The following is a 16,782-nucleotide window of genomic DNA, read 5'->3' as shown; positions in this document are numbered from 1 at the left end:
TGTCCTTTTTTTCGGGATTCTTAAGCTGCTACATTTTTTCTCAAAGATACACACCTGAATGTTCAGACTGGGTCCTTTAAAAAGCCGCTAGGTGATATGAAATAGTCATTCCTTGAAAGAAAGCAAAAGAATTGGTAAGTGGGAAAATTATACTTGGATACCTACAGATCAGAAGTTAACCTTGAATGCTTTCAGAATCTCAATCAAAAAGTTTATATAAGTGATGGTTGCATTCATATTAGTACCCAGCTTTTCAAAATGACTGATATTTGCTAATATGCAAACTGAAAGAATCGTAATTTTTTACTAAGAGAATACATATTATGAAGATGTTGGTGCAGAAAGAAGTCAGCAAGAGGCAGAGTGACAGGTAAGGAAGGAGTTTATTAGTATAGGACACTTGTGAGAGATAGGAGCAGGCAGGCAACGGAGTGCCACCCCAAGAACTTAGTGGGCTACAGTTTTATAATCAAAGGAAAAGTGGGGAGTGGGAAAAGACCACCTTTTTTTTTCATTCCTGAGTAGACTTCAGGCTTCCATCATCAGCTCTTCCTCCACGTCGGGCAGGGGAATATTTTGTCCCTCCATGGTCAAACGGGGACTGTCATGGCGCTATGGAAATGGCCCAGAAGTCACTAATATATACTAAAATATGGTAAATCATTTCAGGTTTTAGTATAACGTCATCTTTCCCTATAATTTTGTTTTTAGTGCATGCAGAGGAGCATGTCCTAGGAATCATTAACTTACCTCACTGGGCAGGATGTGGGTCTCATTCCTCCATATTGTTTGGGGGTATGTCTCATGCTTCTGTTGCATGGTTTTGTTGCTAAGCAAGCCTGCTTTCTTGAGTGATCATTAACTTACAGGGGTCTCCTATACTTTTTTTCTCTACTTACAATCCACTAGTGGGATTAACTATTTAAACACCTACTTTGTTCCTTTACTCTGTCCCTATCACCTTGAATTACTTAATCTTAAAAACATTGTTGGTGGGGAGCAAAAAACTATACCTCTGCCCCCTCACTCATGTGCTAAGGAAGAAGAGTGATACACAAATTAGAGATCTGAATAAGCTTACTTCAGTCACAATAGCAAGGGAAGGAGGAGGAGTAACTAGAAAGAGATGACAGAAACCGAGCCGTTGTTAGCTGCTCATGGCGAGCAGCTGCGAAGAGAACGTTGGCAAATTAAATATCCAGGCCTCCATCAGATCATGACTTAGGCTTCCTCCGTTTATCTAAGCCACATTGTCATCACCGTCCTCCCCCCTTCCGTTGCCTGCCAAACTGTGAAGAAATAACACATCATGCAGATTTTAGTTTTATCCTCTTTATTTTGTTCTTGCTTATTTTCTCCACCTCAGCAATCTCTTAAAATGTATTTCACAGCCTTAGATAGACCTTCGGACCTGAATGGAAGCCCAACACTATTCAACCTTTTTTTACTCCAGTTTGCATCCACAGATATTACTCTTACTCATGTGCTTGTTGGTCAGCTTAATGTTGCTTTTTTATTTAAAAAAAAAAAAAAAGACTCTAGGTTTTGGAACAGTTTTAGGTTCTCAGCAAAATCGAGAGGAAAGTACAGAGATCTCCCATATACCCTTTGCCACTACACTTGCACAGCCTCCCCCATTATTACCATCCCCCACCAGAGTGGTACATTTATTACAGTTGATGAATCTACATTGACACATCCTCATCACTCCAAATCCATCATGGTTTACATTATGGTTCACTCTTGGTGTTGTACCTTCTGTGGGATTGGACAAAGGTATAATGACATAGTCATCATTATAGAGTCATACAGAGTATTTTCACTATCCTTAAAATCTTCTGTGCCTTGCCTATTCATCTCTTCCCTGGATCCATGATCTTTTTATTATCTCCATTGTTTTGCCTTTCCCACTTGGAATAATACAGTATGTAGCCTTTTCAGATGACGTTTTTCACTTAGTAATATACAGTTAAGGTTCTTCCATGTCTTTTCATGATTTCATAGCTCATTTTTTTTAGCACTAAATAATCCATTGTCTGGATGTAACTCAATTTATTTATCTCTTCGCCTACTGACATCTTGGTTGCTTCCAATTTTTGGCAACAGGGATTTCTGTGCAGACATGTTTTCAACTCCTTTGGGTAAATACCAAGGAGCATGATTGCTGGATCATATGTCAGAGTACGTTTATTTTCGTAAGAAACCACCAAACTGTCTTCCAAAGTGGCTGCACCATTTTGCACTCCCATCAGCAATGAATGAGAGTTCCTCTTGCTCCACATCCTTGGCAGCATTTGATGATGTCAGTGTTCTGGATGTTGGCTATTTTAATAGGTGTGTAATGGTATCTCGTTTTAATTTGCATTTCCCTGATGATATAATGTGGAGCATCTTTTCATGTGGTTATTTGCCATCTGTGTATCTTCTTTGGTGAGGTGTCTGTTAAAGTACTTGGCCCATTTTAAAATCAGGTTGTTTGTTTTCTAACTGTTGAATTTCAAGAGTTCTTTGTGTATTTTGGATAACAGTCCGTTATCCGATGTGCCTTTTGCAATTTTCTCCCCTGATGTTGCTTTTCAAACAATATTTTTTACTACCCTGACCAGCTCTCTAATCTACAGCCTAGGTAAAGTTCTCACGTGTCCTGGCCACAGATGTCACGCAGTCTTTTTTTGGTACTAGGTCAACATTACACTGTTCCTTGTAGTTCCCTCTCGCAAGAGTCCACCCCTCTTACACCACATTGCCTGACATTGATCTAGATGCAGCTGCATAGCACAGAGAGTTTGTTTCATGGATGCCATGGCAAAATGCACATGAGTGGAGGACCACTAATCTACTCAAACTTCTCATTTGTTGTATAGCACAGGTGAGTCATAGAAGTGATCTGAAGTTAATGGCAGGCCTGGGATAAGAATTCAGGTTTCTCAATTTTAAGTCTAGTGTTCTTTCATTGCTTCTAGGCTAAAGAGGGAGAACTAAAGAAGCACTTATAATTCCAAGCACTCAGTCATCATTCTGCAAAATGTGACGTTAACAGCCTTTTGTTTCTGAAGCCCTGTGTGGCTTTCTCAGTCTTAATTGAAAACACAAGGAAACATAATGTTACGCTTTACACAGGGAAATCTATAACTGACCCACCGTGAATAGATAAGGTGTGTTAAGCAGAGCTTTGAGGGAGAGATTTTTTATCTGTAGTAATCAGTTTATTCTCTCTTGCCTTGGCATTTTATTTAAGACTCTAGTCTTGGACTATGGAATGTGAGTTCCCTGTGTTGCAACAACCTGACCCATATGAGATTTTACTGAAGACTGTGGCCCCATTAACACTTGTAGTAACTAACAGGTATGAGTCCTCTAGTGGCTTGTATCCAAACCATTCACCTTTGGCCACACAGTTGGATCAGTATCTACCTAAAGGCCACTGGAAGAGCAAAATTAGCTAAGCTTTTGTCCATGGTCCCACCAGTAGCTTATGATGTCTTAATAAAGCCTTCCTTTTGCATGTTTTTGCCCTCCAAAAATTTTTTACAAAAGGGTAATTTCTACTCAGTTTTCAGAGTTTCTCCTGTGACAGCTGTTTCTTAAAAGTAATCAGCCTGAAATAATAATACTATCAAAGAGGTATATTTTGGGGTGACAAATTCTGCTCCCCTTCATATGTAAACATTTCACCTGAGTGAAGTAATACATTTATCCATCCATGAAGAAATTAGATCAGGATTAGTTGTCAGAGAAGAAGAGTAACCTGAAGGTTTGGAACATAGACAGGGAGAGTCTGCCGGGAAGATTTCCAGGGTAGGGCAAGGAAATAGGGAGAATTAGTTGCTGCAGGTAGGGAAGAGACACAGCATTAAAGCCATGTTGCACCTTTGGAAGTGGGAATAGGAATGTGAAAAGCTGTGTGGGAGACCTTGAATATATCCTTTGCCTAAATTATAGTTTTGTCCAGGACTAGCCATGGTTGGACTAGAAACTGCTCTGCTGTGTATGGATGTCGCTCTGAGACTGGAATAAGCAATCCTTATGTGTCCGTGATACGTGGGTGCTGGCAGATATGCATGTGTGGATTTCATTTTTTTCTCAATGGGTTAAGTCTTCTTGGATAGATATCAACAGTCTAGGCTCCAGCACTTTTGTGAACACATGTCATGTCACTTGGCAGCCATGTTATTTCCAAGCAAAACATGAGGGGAAGGCAGACAATACCCAGGGCTTTTCAAAACTAGCTCTATCTTTATTAAGATAGGCTGAACTGGCAACTTCCACCAATGTGGCAATAAAATGCAGGAAGCAGAGAGCCTCAGCTCCACTATTGACTGAGTTAAGAAGGGGAAGCCTGATTGCCTCCTTGACACATTCTGATGATTTGGTACAGTTGTTTGCTGTATGACATCCTGTTTATGAGTTTTCAAGTTTAAAGAGCAAAAGAGTTATTATTTTTTCCTCAGCTTTACAATTTTGAAATCTCTGGGCCACAAATCTTTAAAGCTGTAGTTCCAATTCTAAATGAAAAAACAAAAAAAATCAGTGAAAACCTTGGTTTGGCTTCCTTCAAACAGATAGTCTAGAGGTGTTCACTGTACAGAAATTCCTTAAATTTCCAGACAAATAGCAATTAAAAGTAGATACAGAAAAGAGGAAGAGGTTTCTTTTGGACATTGAATTTCCCACATACATGGTAAAGGCTAGGTTGTGCATTCAGAAAAGAGCATTTGCTATATGTGCGTATCTTTCTTCATTGGAACAGCCTGGAGGACAGGCTGATCTCTTATTTCTTCCCTCCACAAAACGACAGCCCCTTCTATATATATAAAATTTATCCATGTTCTTTTCTTGGGAAATTAAGTGGGCTGGGAGCTCTTCCACCTCCCCCCTGCCCATTTATTGATATTAACACTCAAAGCCATAGAAAAATGCCAGGAGAGAAAGTGAAAACTGTAGAACAAAACCTAACATTATGCTTTCTTTCTTGGCCTCCTACAGCTGTGTCATATTTTTTGTCACTATTTTAATTTACCTCAATGTATCAAATCTAAAACAAGTCTTTGTTATATAGATTTAGGAGAGATCAGTATCCAAGTGGTTTTTCTTAAACATATAAAATACTATAGTATGTTTTATACAACTACTAAATTTAACCCCTTGCCTTTTAATTGGGTACAGTGTTATTAACTGAAATTAGAGCATTTCATTCACTGCAAGTATCACCCCATCATAGGTCTGTCCCAAGGTGACTCCTTAACCATTACTCACACTGCCTGTTGATTAGACAAAGTGGAGTTCATTGCTCACCGCATTAAGGGAGACCACCACCTCTCAAAGCTTTGGCAGTGTCTTGGAGAAGGAAAGGCAGGGTCAGAATTTGTTGAGAGATCAAGTTTGATTTAAGGCGGGTCTTTCTAAGTGAGAGGGCATGATTAGGATTGTGTAAAGATCATACACAATACAACCAGTCCATGATTGGTGGAAACAACAAAGTGAGGCTTATTTAAAACAAGGGATTCATAGAATCATAGGGCTTAAACTGTCTTTGGACATTTTCCATTAAAGGGTTAATGGGTCTTTGGTCTTTCGGGCAGTTCTTGTAATGAACAGTCAAACCATGAACAATCTAGACAGGAGACTCCTGGAAGAAGAAATTCATGCTAATGGAGACTGGAATAACATAAGGTCATTCTCATGTAGACAGGAAGGTGTGATTTTGGTGTTCAGTATCCAAACTTACTGTAGGGTACAACATTCTAGTTCTCAGGTCTACTCAGATAATCTGGTAACAGAATAGCTGAAGCATTGGATGTTTTCTTTGCAGCTCCTTTTGAGTAGCATTTGACACAAGCCGTTTACTTTTCAGCGTTGCTTTGCAGTCGTTTATTAGCCTATTTCTTGTGTTACAGAAAATTTCCCAAACAAATGCCCACCAGCAGTTACCACCAGAACCCTGCAACCAATCTTTTAATCCCAGAGGGGGCAGCAGAGGGAAGTCAAGTTCCAAGCATGATTATTTAAAACAGCAACCCATCATCTTGGGCTATTCTTAAGAGACAACTGAAATCATGGGTAGCTGGGTGCTTTCCAAGAGCTGAAAATCCTCTGAAGCAGGCAGGAAATTGCCATCTTTTAAAAGTTTCAGCTCTGTCTTCAGACCACTTGTCTCTTTCCCTTTAAGTTGGAAGCAGGGAAATTATGTGGGATCATTGCAAGCTCCTTTTTAGAGTCTTTCCTAACCCAGTTCCCACGTAGGATATAAATTCCATCCAAAGCCTCTGACTTCCGTTTTCGCTCCCCAACACACGTCAGGCAGTCACAGGAGGGTGCTCTGGGGCAATGAGGCGTCCTTAGCCAAAGAGGCTGTCTGGGGGGTGAAGCAAGGAGGATGCTTAACATTTGAAAGAAGTGTGAACACTGTATTTACATTTAAATTAAAATGGAAACTTCTTATAGGTAATGTTTCTGAAAGGTGTGTGTGGCACATCTGCCGAGGTCTATTGTTTATTCATGCTGTAAATCCTTTGAAATGTGTTAAAATGCTTCCCACTCATTATAAAGCTCCTGCCACCCCTGGATTACGACTTTGATGTCACCAATCCTGCTTCAAAGGGTTCTTTCTGGGCTATTAATCACAGTTTAGCCTCTGAAGATATCGCCAGAGAAAACATTTGGACATCTTTGTGCTAGACTTGCTAAAAACTTTGAAATCTTGAGTGTCTTGCAAATGCACAAATTGCAGCATTTCCTTTCATTGACAACTTTTTATTTTGCTACAGGATCAAATGACATTTTAGGTAAAAATGCAAACAGATCTCTTGGTTTGGGAGGTTAGGGATGAGAGAGGAGATGAAGGGTGGGTGGTGAGGAAGGGAGATGGGAGTCTGAGCAGGCCGTTCAGACCCTTCAAAGGCAAGACGTGGTGGGAATTAAAGTGGCCAAGACATGGAGGTTCAAAATGGAGTTGCCTTATCATTTTTTCTCATCTTTATATTTTGAACAAACCAGTGTTCACAGTAGCCAATTAGTGAGATTCTCTGTTCTTCTCTTACCTTCTACGCTCTGAGAGCTATGTGAACTGTTCGAGTAAATCATCGTCTTCATCATCATCGATGCTAGTAACACAAAGTGAGCACTTACCTTGTACCAGCTGTGTGTTGACAGTGCTTTTCGTGAATTATTTCATCCAATGCCCATAAACAGTTCTGAGGATTAGGTAGTAAGTACTGTCTTCATGTTGTAGACAAAGAAACCAAAGCTCTGAGATGTTAATTAACTTGTTCAAGGTCAGCCCCTATGACTCAGAGGCTGTCTCCCCTGTCTAACTAACTCTCTCTTCATCAGCTGTTTCAATGGGGGTGGTCAGGTTCCTCCCTTCAGGCTGAGGGACCCATACTGACAGATGTGCTCATCAGTCTATACCTTAAATCCTGGCAGTAGTGTTCTCTATTGCCCACCTTCTCTTTTAGGAAAACTCCCAGCATCTTTTTTTCTTCCTTATTTGTCTCTTTCAGTGACTGGTAAGCCCTAATTGGAGACTTTTTGTGGTAAAAACTTATAACGTGAAATCTATCCTCTTTAGAGACTTCTAAGTATACAGTATGGTATTGTTTACTGTATGCACACTGATGTACAGCAGACCTCGAGAAATGTTTCGTCTTGTATGACTGAAGCTTTGTACCCATTGAACAACAGCTCCCCATTTCCCTGTCCCCCCAGCCCCTGGCAACTACCTTCTCCTCCTTGCTTTTATGAGTTTGACTGCTTTTGGTACCTCATATAAGAAGAATCTAACAGTACTTGTCCTTCTGCGACTGGCTTATTTCACTTTGCATAATGTCCTCCTGGTTCCTCCGTGTTGCCCCAAATGGCATGATTTCCTTCTTTGTCTAAGACTGAATAAATATTCCATTGTATGTACATGCCACCTTTTCTCTATCCACTCACCCTTTGACGGATATTTAGCTGTTTCCACTGCTTGGCTATTGTGAATAATGCTGCAGTGAACATGGGAATGCAAATATCTCTTCAAGATTCTGCTTTCAGTTCTTTTGGATAAGTACCCAGAGGTGGGATTACTGGATCATATGGCAGTTCTAGTTTTAATTTTTTGAAGAACCTCCTTACTATTTTCCGTAGCAACTGTACCATTTTACATTCCCACCAACAGTGCATAAGGGTTCCAATTTCTCCACATCCTCTCCAACACTTATTACTTTTTGTTGCTGGTGGTGGTGTTTTTTATGTAGGGGAGGGAAATAATTTTCCCTCTACCTTTCTAGGTTCTTAGCTGAGACACCCCTGTAATAAAAAGACAGATTTAATGGGAGAAAAACAAACAGAAATTTAATAACCTGTATACATGGGAGATATCCAGGGAAAACTGACTAAACTCCCTGAAATGGCCCAAGCCACCAACTTAAACATTATATCTAGCTAAAGACAAAAGATGTTGGGGAGGCTGGTTATTGGAGTTGACTAGGAAAAGCACAGTAAACAAGGGTAAGGTTGTTATGCAAATTTAAGTTGGTGCCTTCTCCATTGAGAAGAGTTCCTAGAGGTTTAGAGTCATCTCTTTCTGGTACAGAGAGGGAGACACCTTTACATATGGAGATTCCCCTTGTAAATTTTTCTTACAAAAGGATAATTTCTGCTCAGTTTTCAGAGCTTCGCATGTGTCTGCATTTAAAAAAAAATAACCAGCTTAGAGTAATCAGTATGTCAAAGGGGCATATTTTGCTCCTCTTCATTTTTAATGGCCACCCTAACAAGTGTGAGGTGATATCTCATTGTGGCTTTGATTTGCATTTCCCTGACGGTTAGTGAAGTTGAGCATTTTTCATATACCTGCAGGCCATTTGTATGTCATCTTTGGAGAAATGTCCATTCAAGTTCTTTGCCCATTTTTTAATCAGCCTATTTTATTTTATTTTTTGCTGTTGAGTTGTAGGAGTTCCTTATATATTTTGGAAATTAGCCTCTTATCAAATCTATGGTTTGTAAATATTTTCTCCATCTCTGGGTTGTTTTTCCCTCCTGTTGATGGTATCCTTTGCTTTGCAGAAACTTTTAGTTTGATACAGTCCCAATTGTCTGTTTTTGCTTTTGTTGCCTGTGCTTTTGGTGTCCTATCCGAGAAATAATTGTCAAGACCAGTGTTAGGAAGATTTCCCCCTATGTTTTTTTTCTAGGAGTTTTATAGTTTCTGGTCTTACATTTAAGTCTTTAATCCAGTATGAGTTGATTTTCCAGTATGATGTAAGATAGGGTTTCAGTTTCATTCTTTTGCATGTAGATGTCCAGTATTCCCAACACCATTTGTTGAAGAGATAATCCTTTCCCCATTGTGTAAAAGATTGTTTGACCATATGTGCATGGGTCTATTTCTGGGCTCTCTATTCTGTTCCATTGGTCTGTATGTTTATCTTCAGGTCAGTACTGTTTTGCCATATTGTTTTGATTGCTATAGCTTTATAATATACTTTGAAATCAGGAAATGTAAGGTCTTCAGCTTTTGCTTTCCTTCTCAAGATTGTCTTGGAGTCCTTTGTGGTTCTATATGAATTTTAGGATTGTTTTTTCTATTTCTCCAGCAATGCCATTGAGATTTTGATGGGGATTGCACTGAATCTGTAGATCTCTTTGGGTAGCATGGACATTCTAACAATATTAAGTCTTCTAATCAATGAACACAGTGAAGGGTAACAGAATATGCCACCCCAAAATATGCCACTTTGGCATTAAAATTATTTTAAGCTGAAGGCAATTGAGAAGAAGCAGATACAAGAAAAGGCTCGCTCGCTTCCCCCTATTTGCCCAAAAGCAGGGCATAAATTTGTAAAAATATGCCCCCTTTCCTCTCTACCAGAAAGCACATAAGTTAATCACCAGAAACAACTCTAGATGCTTATCAACTCAAAGACAGCACCAGAGGAATCTATATAACGCATTAGCCCTTATCTTCCATTAGCTTCCCTATATATTTACCTTCCCACAATTTCCCGCCCCTAGAAACTCAAAGTTCTTTTCCTTTGTCTTGTCACTTCTTTATAAATTTATTATTCTTTTGTTAAGATGTTATGTAAGCCCAAGTTCTAACTACCCCTTTGAGTTACTCATCATTAAATACTCCTGTGTATATGTGTGATACATGCATTAATAAACTTCTGATTGCTTTTCTCTTGTTACTCTGTCTTCTGTCAGTCTAATTAATAGGGCCTCAGCCAGTGAACCTAAGATGAGTAGAGGAAAAAGATTTTTTTCCTCCCCCACAATGGAATTGCTTTCCTTTTACTTTTGTTGTAGTTTTCAGTATACAAGTTTTCGCCTCCTTGGTTAAGTTTACTTCCAAGTATTTTATTCTTTTTGATGCTGTTGTAAATGGAATTGTTTTCTTAACTTCCTTTTCAGATTTTCATTGTTAGTATATAGAAATGCAACTGATTTTTTTATCTGTTGATTTTATATCCTACAACTTTGTTGAATTCATTTGTTAGTTCTGTTAGGGGTGTGTGTGTGTGTGTGTGTGTGTGTGTGTGTGTGTGTGTGTGTGATCTTTAGAGTTTTCTACATATAAGGTAATGTCGCCTATGAACAGAGATAATTTTACTTCTTCCTTTACAATTTGGATGCTTTTATTTCAATTTCTCGCCTAACTGATCTAGCTAGGACTGCCAGTACTATGTTGAATAGAAGTGGTGAGAGTGGACATTCTTGCCTTGTTCCTAATGTAAGAGAAAAACTTTCAGTTTTTCACTGTTGAGTACATGATTTGTGGGCTTTTCATATATGGCCCTTTTATGTTGTAGTAATTTCCTTCTAGTCCTAGCTTAAGTGAATTTGAGACCTTTTGTCATTTCTTATTTGCTTATTAAACTAATATATATTCAAATTATATTACAAATTATTTATAACTTATAATTTACTTCCAATTTATATTATTGAAGTTTCAAAATTCAAATTTTTCCAAATTTTTCAAATTCAGAGCAGATCATTTAGAACATTCTGAAAAATACAAGGGCACAAAGAGAAAAATTACTCATCATACTATTGTTTCACTTTTCCTTTGCCTTAACTTCTTTGTCTTTTTTGCTCAGGTAACTTGGCCCAGACAAGAGCCAGGATAACAGCAGCCTCAAGATCTTTGCCTCCGCATTTCAGTGCTGGGAGACCCAAGGTAAGTAGTGTGTTTGTACTCAAAATACTGTGGACGACAAGATGTTCCCCCCCTAGGGATTATCCTAGGTGGGCAACATTAGTTTCCTTTATCTGGCCCACTACCTGGGCAGTCTGGAAGAGAGATTGAAGGGATTTAGGAATCAGGGGTTAGGAAATTTGAAACAGCACCATGGAATCCTTTGCAATCCTGTGTCAGGGAAAAAAAACTTTTCCTCTACCCTCTTAAGTTCAGTATTTGGGGGAATGTGAATTAAACTGACATATTAGCAAGAGAAAAAAAAATACTTTAATCATATACATACAGTAGTTCACCAAATAAGTGACTCAAAGGGCCAGTTAGATTTCGGGGCTTATATACCATCTTCATAGGAGGTGAAGAGAGGAAGAAGGACGTTTCTGGGACAACAAATGACTTTTGGGAGAAATAAATGGTCCTTTAGGAGAATAGATGGGAGGTATAACAGTTTTATGACAATGTCTATTTAGGTAATTTCTTATCCCAGTGCTGACTTCTCATCTCTGGTGATAGGAGTCAATCTTCTCTGATTGCAAAGCTCCCCTCTCAGAGGGGATTTGAGACAGCTGAATTCTTTTGGGAGGCTTTGCTTTTAGGCAGATAAAGGGAGTTCCAAAAAGCTTCTTGCAACTGTTGATTCTTACATGTCTTCAGTTCAAAGTAATCCTTATGCCACTGTGGCATATCTAGACCCCTTCACCTGACTTTCAGAAATATCACTTAAGATACAGAACAATGACACTTGAAAATTGTTGACACTTGAAAATAAAGTCATAAAGTCCATCTAGGAAGAGATAAAGCACTTTTCCTTGAAGCTATCACCAAGCTACAGAGGAGGATAACAAAAGGAGTCAGCAGGGAGGAAAGAAACCATACCCTTTCCTATTTCTCTGCTTTGCTCTCTGAAAAATGAGCGGTGCACTTGTCCATGCAAAAGGGGTGTTAGAAGGGTTCCTAAATATCCCACTGTAAAATATTTTAAACTCTTCCATCCTTCATGATAATGCTTAGCACAAATCTCAAGGACTGTCTGGTTAATGCTCATTGTATATACTAATACTAACACCAAGAAACAATAATGTTAAAGGTGATGGAGTAATAAACAGGTCACATCTCTGAATTTTCTTACCTTTTTGTTTACATTGAATATTAAATAATTCATTTAATAAAGAATGATCAGTACAGCTGCACATAATGCCATTGACTATTACCCCCAAATTGATAGAGACGTACATATCTATAATTAATTCCTCTGAGAATAAAAGACCTGCACATAAATAGGGATTCAAATCACCTTTGTTAACAATAATTTTTACACCCACATTGTTAGTACAATCTTGTAGAATATTCTGCTTTTCAACCTTGTGAATTTGTGGCAAGATGTTAGGGCTATTTAACATGAGTTATATGGGCCCCTCAATGAGATTTACAGAGAGGTTTCAGTGGTTACGAGAGCCTCTTGATATTACATGTAAAATGTTGTTTGTGTTAAATACAGTTGATTCTCATTATTCACAAGACTTATGTTCTGTAAAGTTACTGTGAACACTGAATCAGCAAATTCTGAGCATTGCTCCTAGAGGAAATACACGGTTAGGTTCCTGCAAGCCTCTGGTTACAACACTTTCATCAACTGATTAATACATAATCTTGTATTATGTGTGTTTCTATATAAAGACACTTTATTTAATACAACTGACCCTTGAACAACATGGGGGTCGGGGCACCAACTCTCCACACAGTCGAAAACCCACATATAACTTTATAGAGGGCTGTCTGTATCCACGGTTCCACAGATGCAGATTCAACCAACTATGGATCATGTAGTAGTACTGTATTTACCATTGAAAAATATATGTGTGTAAGTACATCCATGCAGTTCAAACCTGTGTTGCTCAGGTCAACTAGATACTTCTTATAAATAATTATATGTAGTATTGCTTTGTATAAAACAATATTTCAAGTACAGTATTTGTATCGTTGAACTCAAGGCCAATGGCACTATAACTCATGCCTTGAACAAAGCTAATCTAACACACAAATATTCTCCAACAGGCACTTGACAGCCTCCTTCCACTTAGGAACACTAGACAGCACTTCAACACTATGATTAGGGGCTATTTTATATTTATTTGTTTATTTTTAATAAATTTATGTTTTATTTTTGGCTGCGTTGGGTCTTTGTTGCTGTGCGCAGGCTTTCTCTGGTTGTGGCAAGTGGGGACTACTCTTTGTTGTGGTGCATGGGCTTCTCATTGCAGTGGCTTCTCTTATTGTGGAGCATGGGCTCTAGGCGCATGGGATTCCGTAGTTGTGGCACGCAGGCTCAGTAGTTGTGGCACGCAGGCTCAGTAGTTGTGGCACGCGAGCTCTAGAGCACAGGCTCAGTAGTTGTGGCACATGGGCTTAGTTGCTCCGCGGCATGTGGGATCTTCCTGGGCCAGGGCTCAAACCCTTGTCCCCTGCATTGGCAGGCGGATTCTTGACCACTGCGCCACCAGGGAAGCCCCAGGGGCTATTTTAAACAGTAAAATCACCAGCCAAAAGCACAAAAATGGGGCACAAAAATCGTGGCACTTAAGTAGACCTTGAAAAAGACACTTGTTTACAGCATGAGAGCTGGAACAAGAAGACAGAGTGTCACCTTGTTCAACCTCAGCTGGAAGCAGGCACATCAGATGTCGAAGTTTCCACTGCTCTGCATGTCTGCAAATGACCGTGAAAGTGTGTGAGCACTGATTGATTTGGAGATTACAAATACATTTCAGCAAGTAGGCAAATTCACAAATACAGCATCCACAAATAATGAGGATCAACTGTATATGTGTTTTTTTGCAGTCATTGGCTTCCACCAGATTCTAAAAAGGATCGTGACACATTCCTTTCAAAAAGATGAAAGACTCCTGTGTAATATTCTCTGTCAACTCATATTCCCCTCCTTTCCTCAATTTGATGTTTTGACTGCTGGACTCTGCCAGGACCTGTCCCCCTGCCTTCCACATTCGGTATCAGCACGTTGTTATCTCCCTCCCTGCCCTGCCTACATGAGAAGTGTGCCCTCGAGTGTGTGGCGTATATTTACATCACTATAATAAATACAGGCGAGATGAAAATGATTAGAGATTTATTGTCCCTGGGAAAGAATATGAGCTGAAAGTTCTAATTAAGGCATCAGAAAATATGAAGGGTAACAACAGCAATAAAAAAACTCCATCAGTTCCTCTCTGCCTTCTCCAAGGTGAAACAGCAGAGGTGGCCTTGCAGAAAGCTGACCTCCACCACATTCAGCACCCTCACACTGGGCCGGTGTCAAGGCCAGCCTTGCTTCCTCATTCAGTGCTGTGGAGACTTTTGAGGGAAGTGATGCCGTAGGGACTGTTTCCTTGAGAGAGGGATGGATCACTTGACAGCGGTAAAAATTCTTGACCAAAGGCCTTGTCAAGAACATAAGTATAAATACTTTCGAGGTTTTGGGATGCAGATAGTAGGTACTTACGGAGACCAAGGGGGAAAAGAAATCCTTCAGTTTTTCATTTATTGCTGAGATCTAGATGGTTTGTGAGACTTTTTGGAGTCTATGTCTTTATCCTAAAGTAAATTTAGTTGACAGATGAGGCAAATCTTTTTTTTTTTTTTTTTTTTTTTTTTTTGCGGTACGCGGGCCTCTCACTGTTGTGGCCTCTCCCGTTGCGGAGCACAGGCTCCGGACGCGCAGGCTCAGCGGCCATGGCTCACGGGCCCAACCGCTCCACAGCATGTGGGATCTTCCCGGACCGGGGCACGAACCCGTATCCCCTGCATCGGCAGACGGACTCTCAACCACTGTGCCACCAGGGAAGCCCGCAAATCTTTTTAATAATACCATGCTTTCAGACCGATTCTATAAGTTGTAACAAACCACATAGAAAGGCAGTATGTAATGTTTAAGGAGTAGCTTTTGGAATCAGAACTGGGTTCAGATCTAGGCATGGCCAGTTACTAGCTGCAGGACTCTGGGAAATTTACCTAAAGTCTTTGAGCCTTAACTTCTTTATATGTAGAATAGGAGTGATAATAGTGTTTACCTCGTAGGGTCCTTTTGAGAATTCATTGACATAGTGTAGGCAAAGTGTTTAGCATAGTGATTTCACATCGGAAACAGTAAATATTTTATTACTCACATTTTGATAACCATCTAAAATTCCATGTGTGTAGTCCATATGTATACAGAAGCTTGCTCATTTCCTGTGGGCTTGGGGTCTGTACCACAATTTGTAAAGCTTACTCATGACTACTTTGAAGGCTAACCAGCACTGCTCACAAGGAATGGGGTAGGACATTTGTCATGTGGGCAAAAAACAAGCTTGCTTAGCTCCAGTTGGCTTATATCGTTGTAGCAATTGGTGGTGTAGAAGAAGGGTATACCGGGTTAGAAAGACAATGTTTTTATCCAGAATATCAGTTCTACTGATCATTTTGAAATTGTTTTCATTGGAAGTATTTTCTCTGACAATAAATAAAAAGATGTCCTTGCTGTGTTGCATGGGCGCTAGTACTCACCTTATTCCATGGAACAAAACCCTGCATCCTTAGTATTCATCACTAAGCTAAGACTGAATCCAACATGGTAATGAAGGAAGGGGAACTGACTGGCCTCTTGTGTGTGTTCAAGGCAGTGGTTTTTAAATAACACAGGCTTTGGGAAGTTAACAAGTCCAAGTCCATACAGCTATTAAGCGGAGGAGCCAGAATTTGAAGCAGGTGTGTCCAGTTCCAAACCCTGTGCCCTGTAGCACATACCCCCTGAGCCTAGGAAGCCTTTCCTGTCTCTTTTCCTCCTATCTGAGGTAAAAACTTATAAGATGCTGTGGAGAGGACTGGTTTTTTGTTGTGAAATCCCCACCTTTGGAAAGAACTATTTGTTAGATGATGACCTCAATAGAACCTACTTTCTGGATTGTTTCTAAGAGACATTTTTTTTTTTAATTAAATGAGGCTATCATTAACTAAATTAGTTCAGAAAGACAAGCTCTTAGGTTAGACAACAACCTTCTCATCTCTTTTTTTTTTCTTTCAAGTTTTTTTGAATTCTGTGGAGGTCATGGCAGGCCCAGTGCAGACAGAGGTCTCCTACTTTGAAAGGTCAAGAGAGGCAACTTCTGGTATGTCCCTTGTCCGAAGTGAAATCCCCTCTTTTAGATCTACTCCATGCACAGGAGAACTTCATGACTATGCATATATGCAAGAGACCCTTGACCAACCCAAGACCTTAACAAATTCTTAAATTAGAAGGTATCCCAATAGTATATTATTTATTCTTTAAAATATAGTACTAAATATGTAGGTGATGAACTGTAGACAAGCATTAACATTTCCAAGTTACATGTAACACAGAATAGGTTTTTACTTACTTTACAAGAGTTACTCTGTATGTGAGTATAAGGACAGAACGAAAGTCGTGCTGGGTGGCTACAGGAGCACACCAGCCCTATAAGTTGGATTGCAAATTAGTGCTTCGTTCCGTATTTTTCCAATTTGCTGCAGGGGATGGGTACTGATCTTGAAAACAATACATATCACACTTTTTAAATTATGTCTTAGCAGAATTAACATACATCAAA

At 39.5% G+C, this 16,782-nt stretch overlaps 1 protein-coding gene across 1 annotated transcript in view; it reads left to right on the top strand.

Moving 5' to 3' along the window:
- Window positions 1-16,782, top strand: part of MYO3B (myosin IIIB) — a 428,930-nt gene that overhangs the window by 251,587 nt on the left and 160,561 nt on the right. Inside the window, exon 23 of the mRNA XM_032638633.1 lies at window positions 11,085-11,164. Coding sequence (XP_032494524.1) covers window positions 11,085-11,164 — 80 coding nt within the window. The remainder of the gene's footprint in view (window positions 1-11,084; window positions 11,165-16,782) is intronic.

Source organism: Phocoena sinus, chromosome 7 (assembly GCF_008692025.1).
Source record: "Phocoena sinus isolate mPhoSin1 chromosome 7, mPhoSin1.pri, whole genome shotgun sequence".
In the NCBI taxonomy this organism is placed as follows: domain Eukaryota; kingdom Metazoa; phylum Chordata; class Mammalia; order Artiodactyla; family Phocoenidae; genus Phocoena; species Phocoena sinus.
The sequence above is the reverse complement of the archived record's forward strand: the minus strand, read 5'-3'. Positions and strand labels throughout refer to the sequence as shown.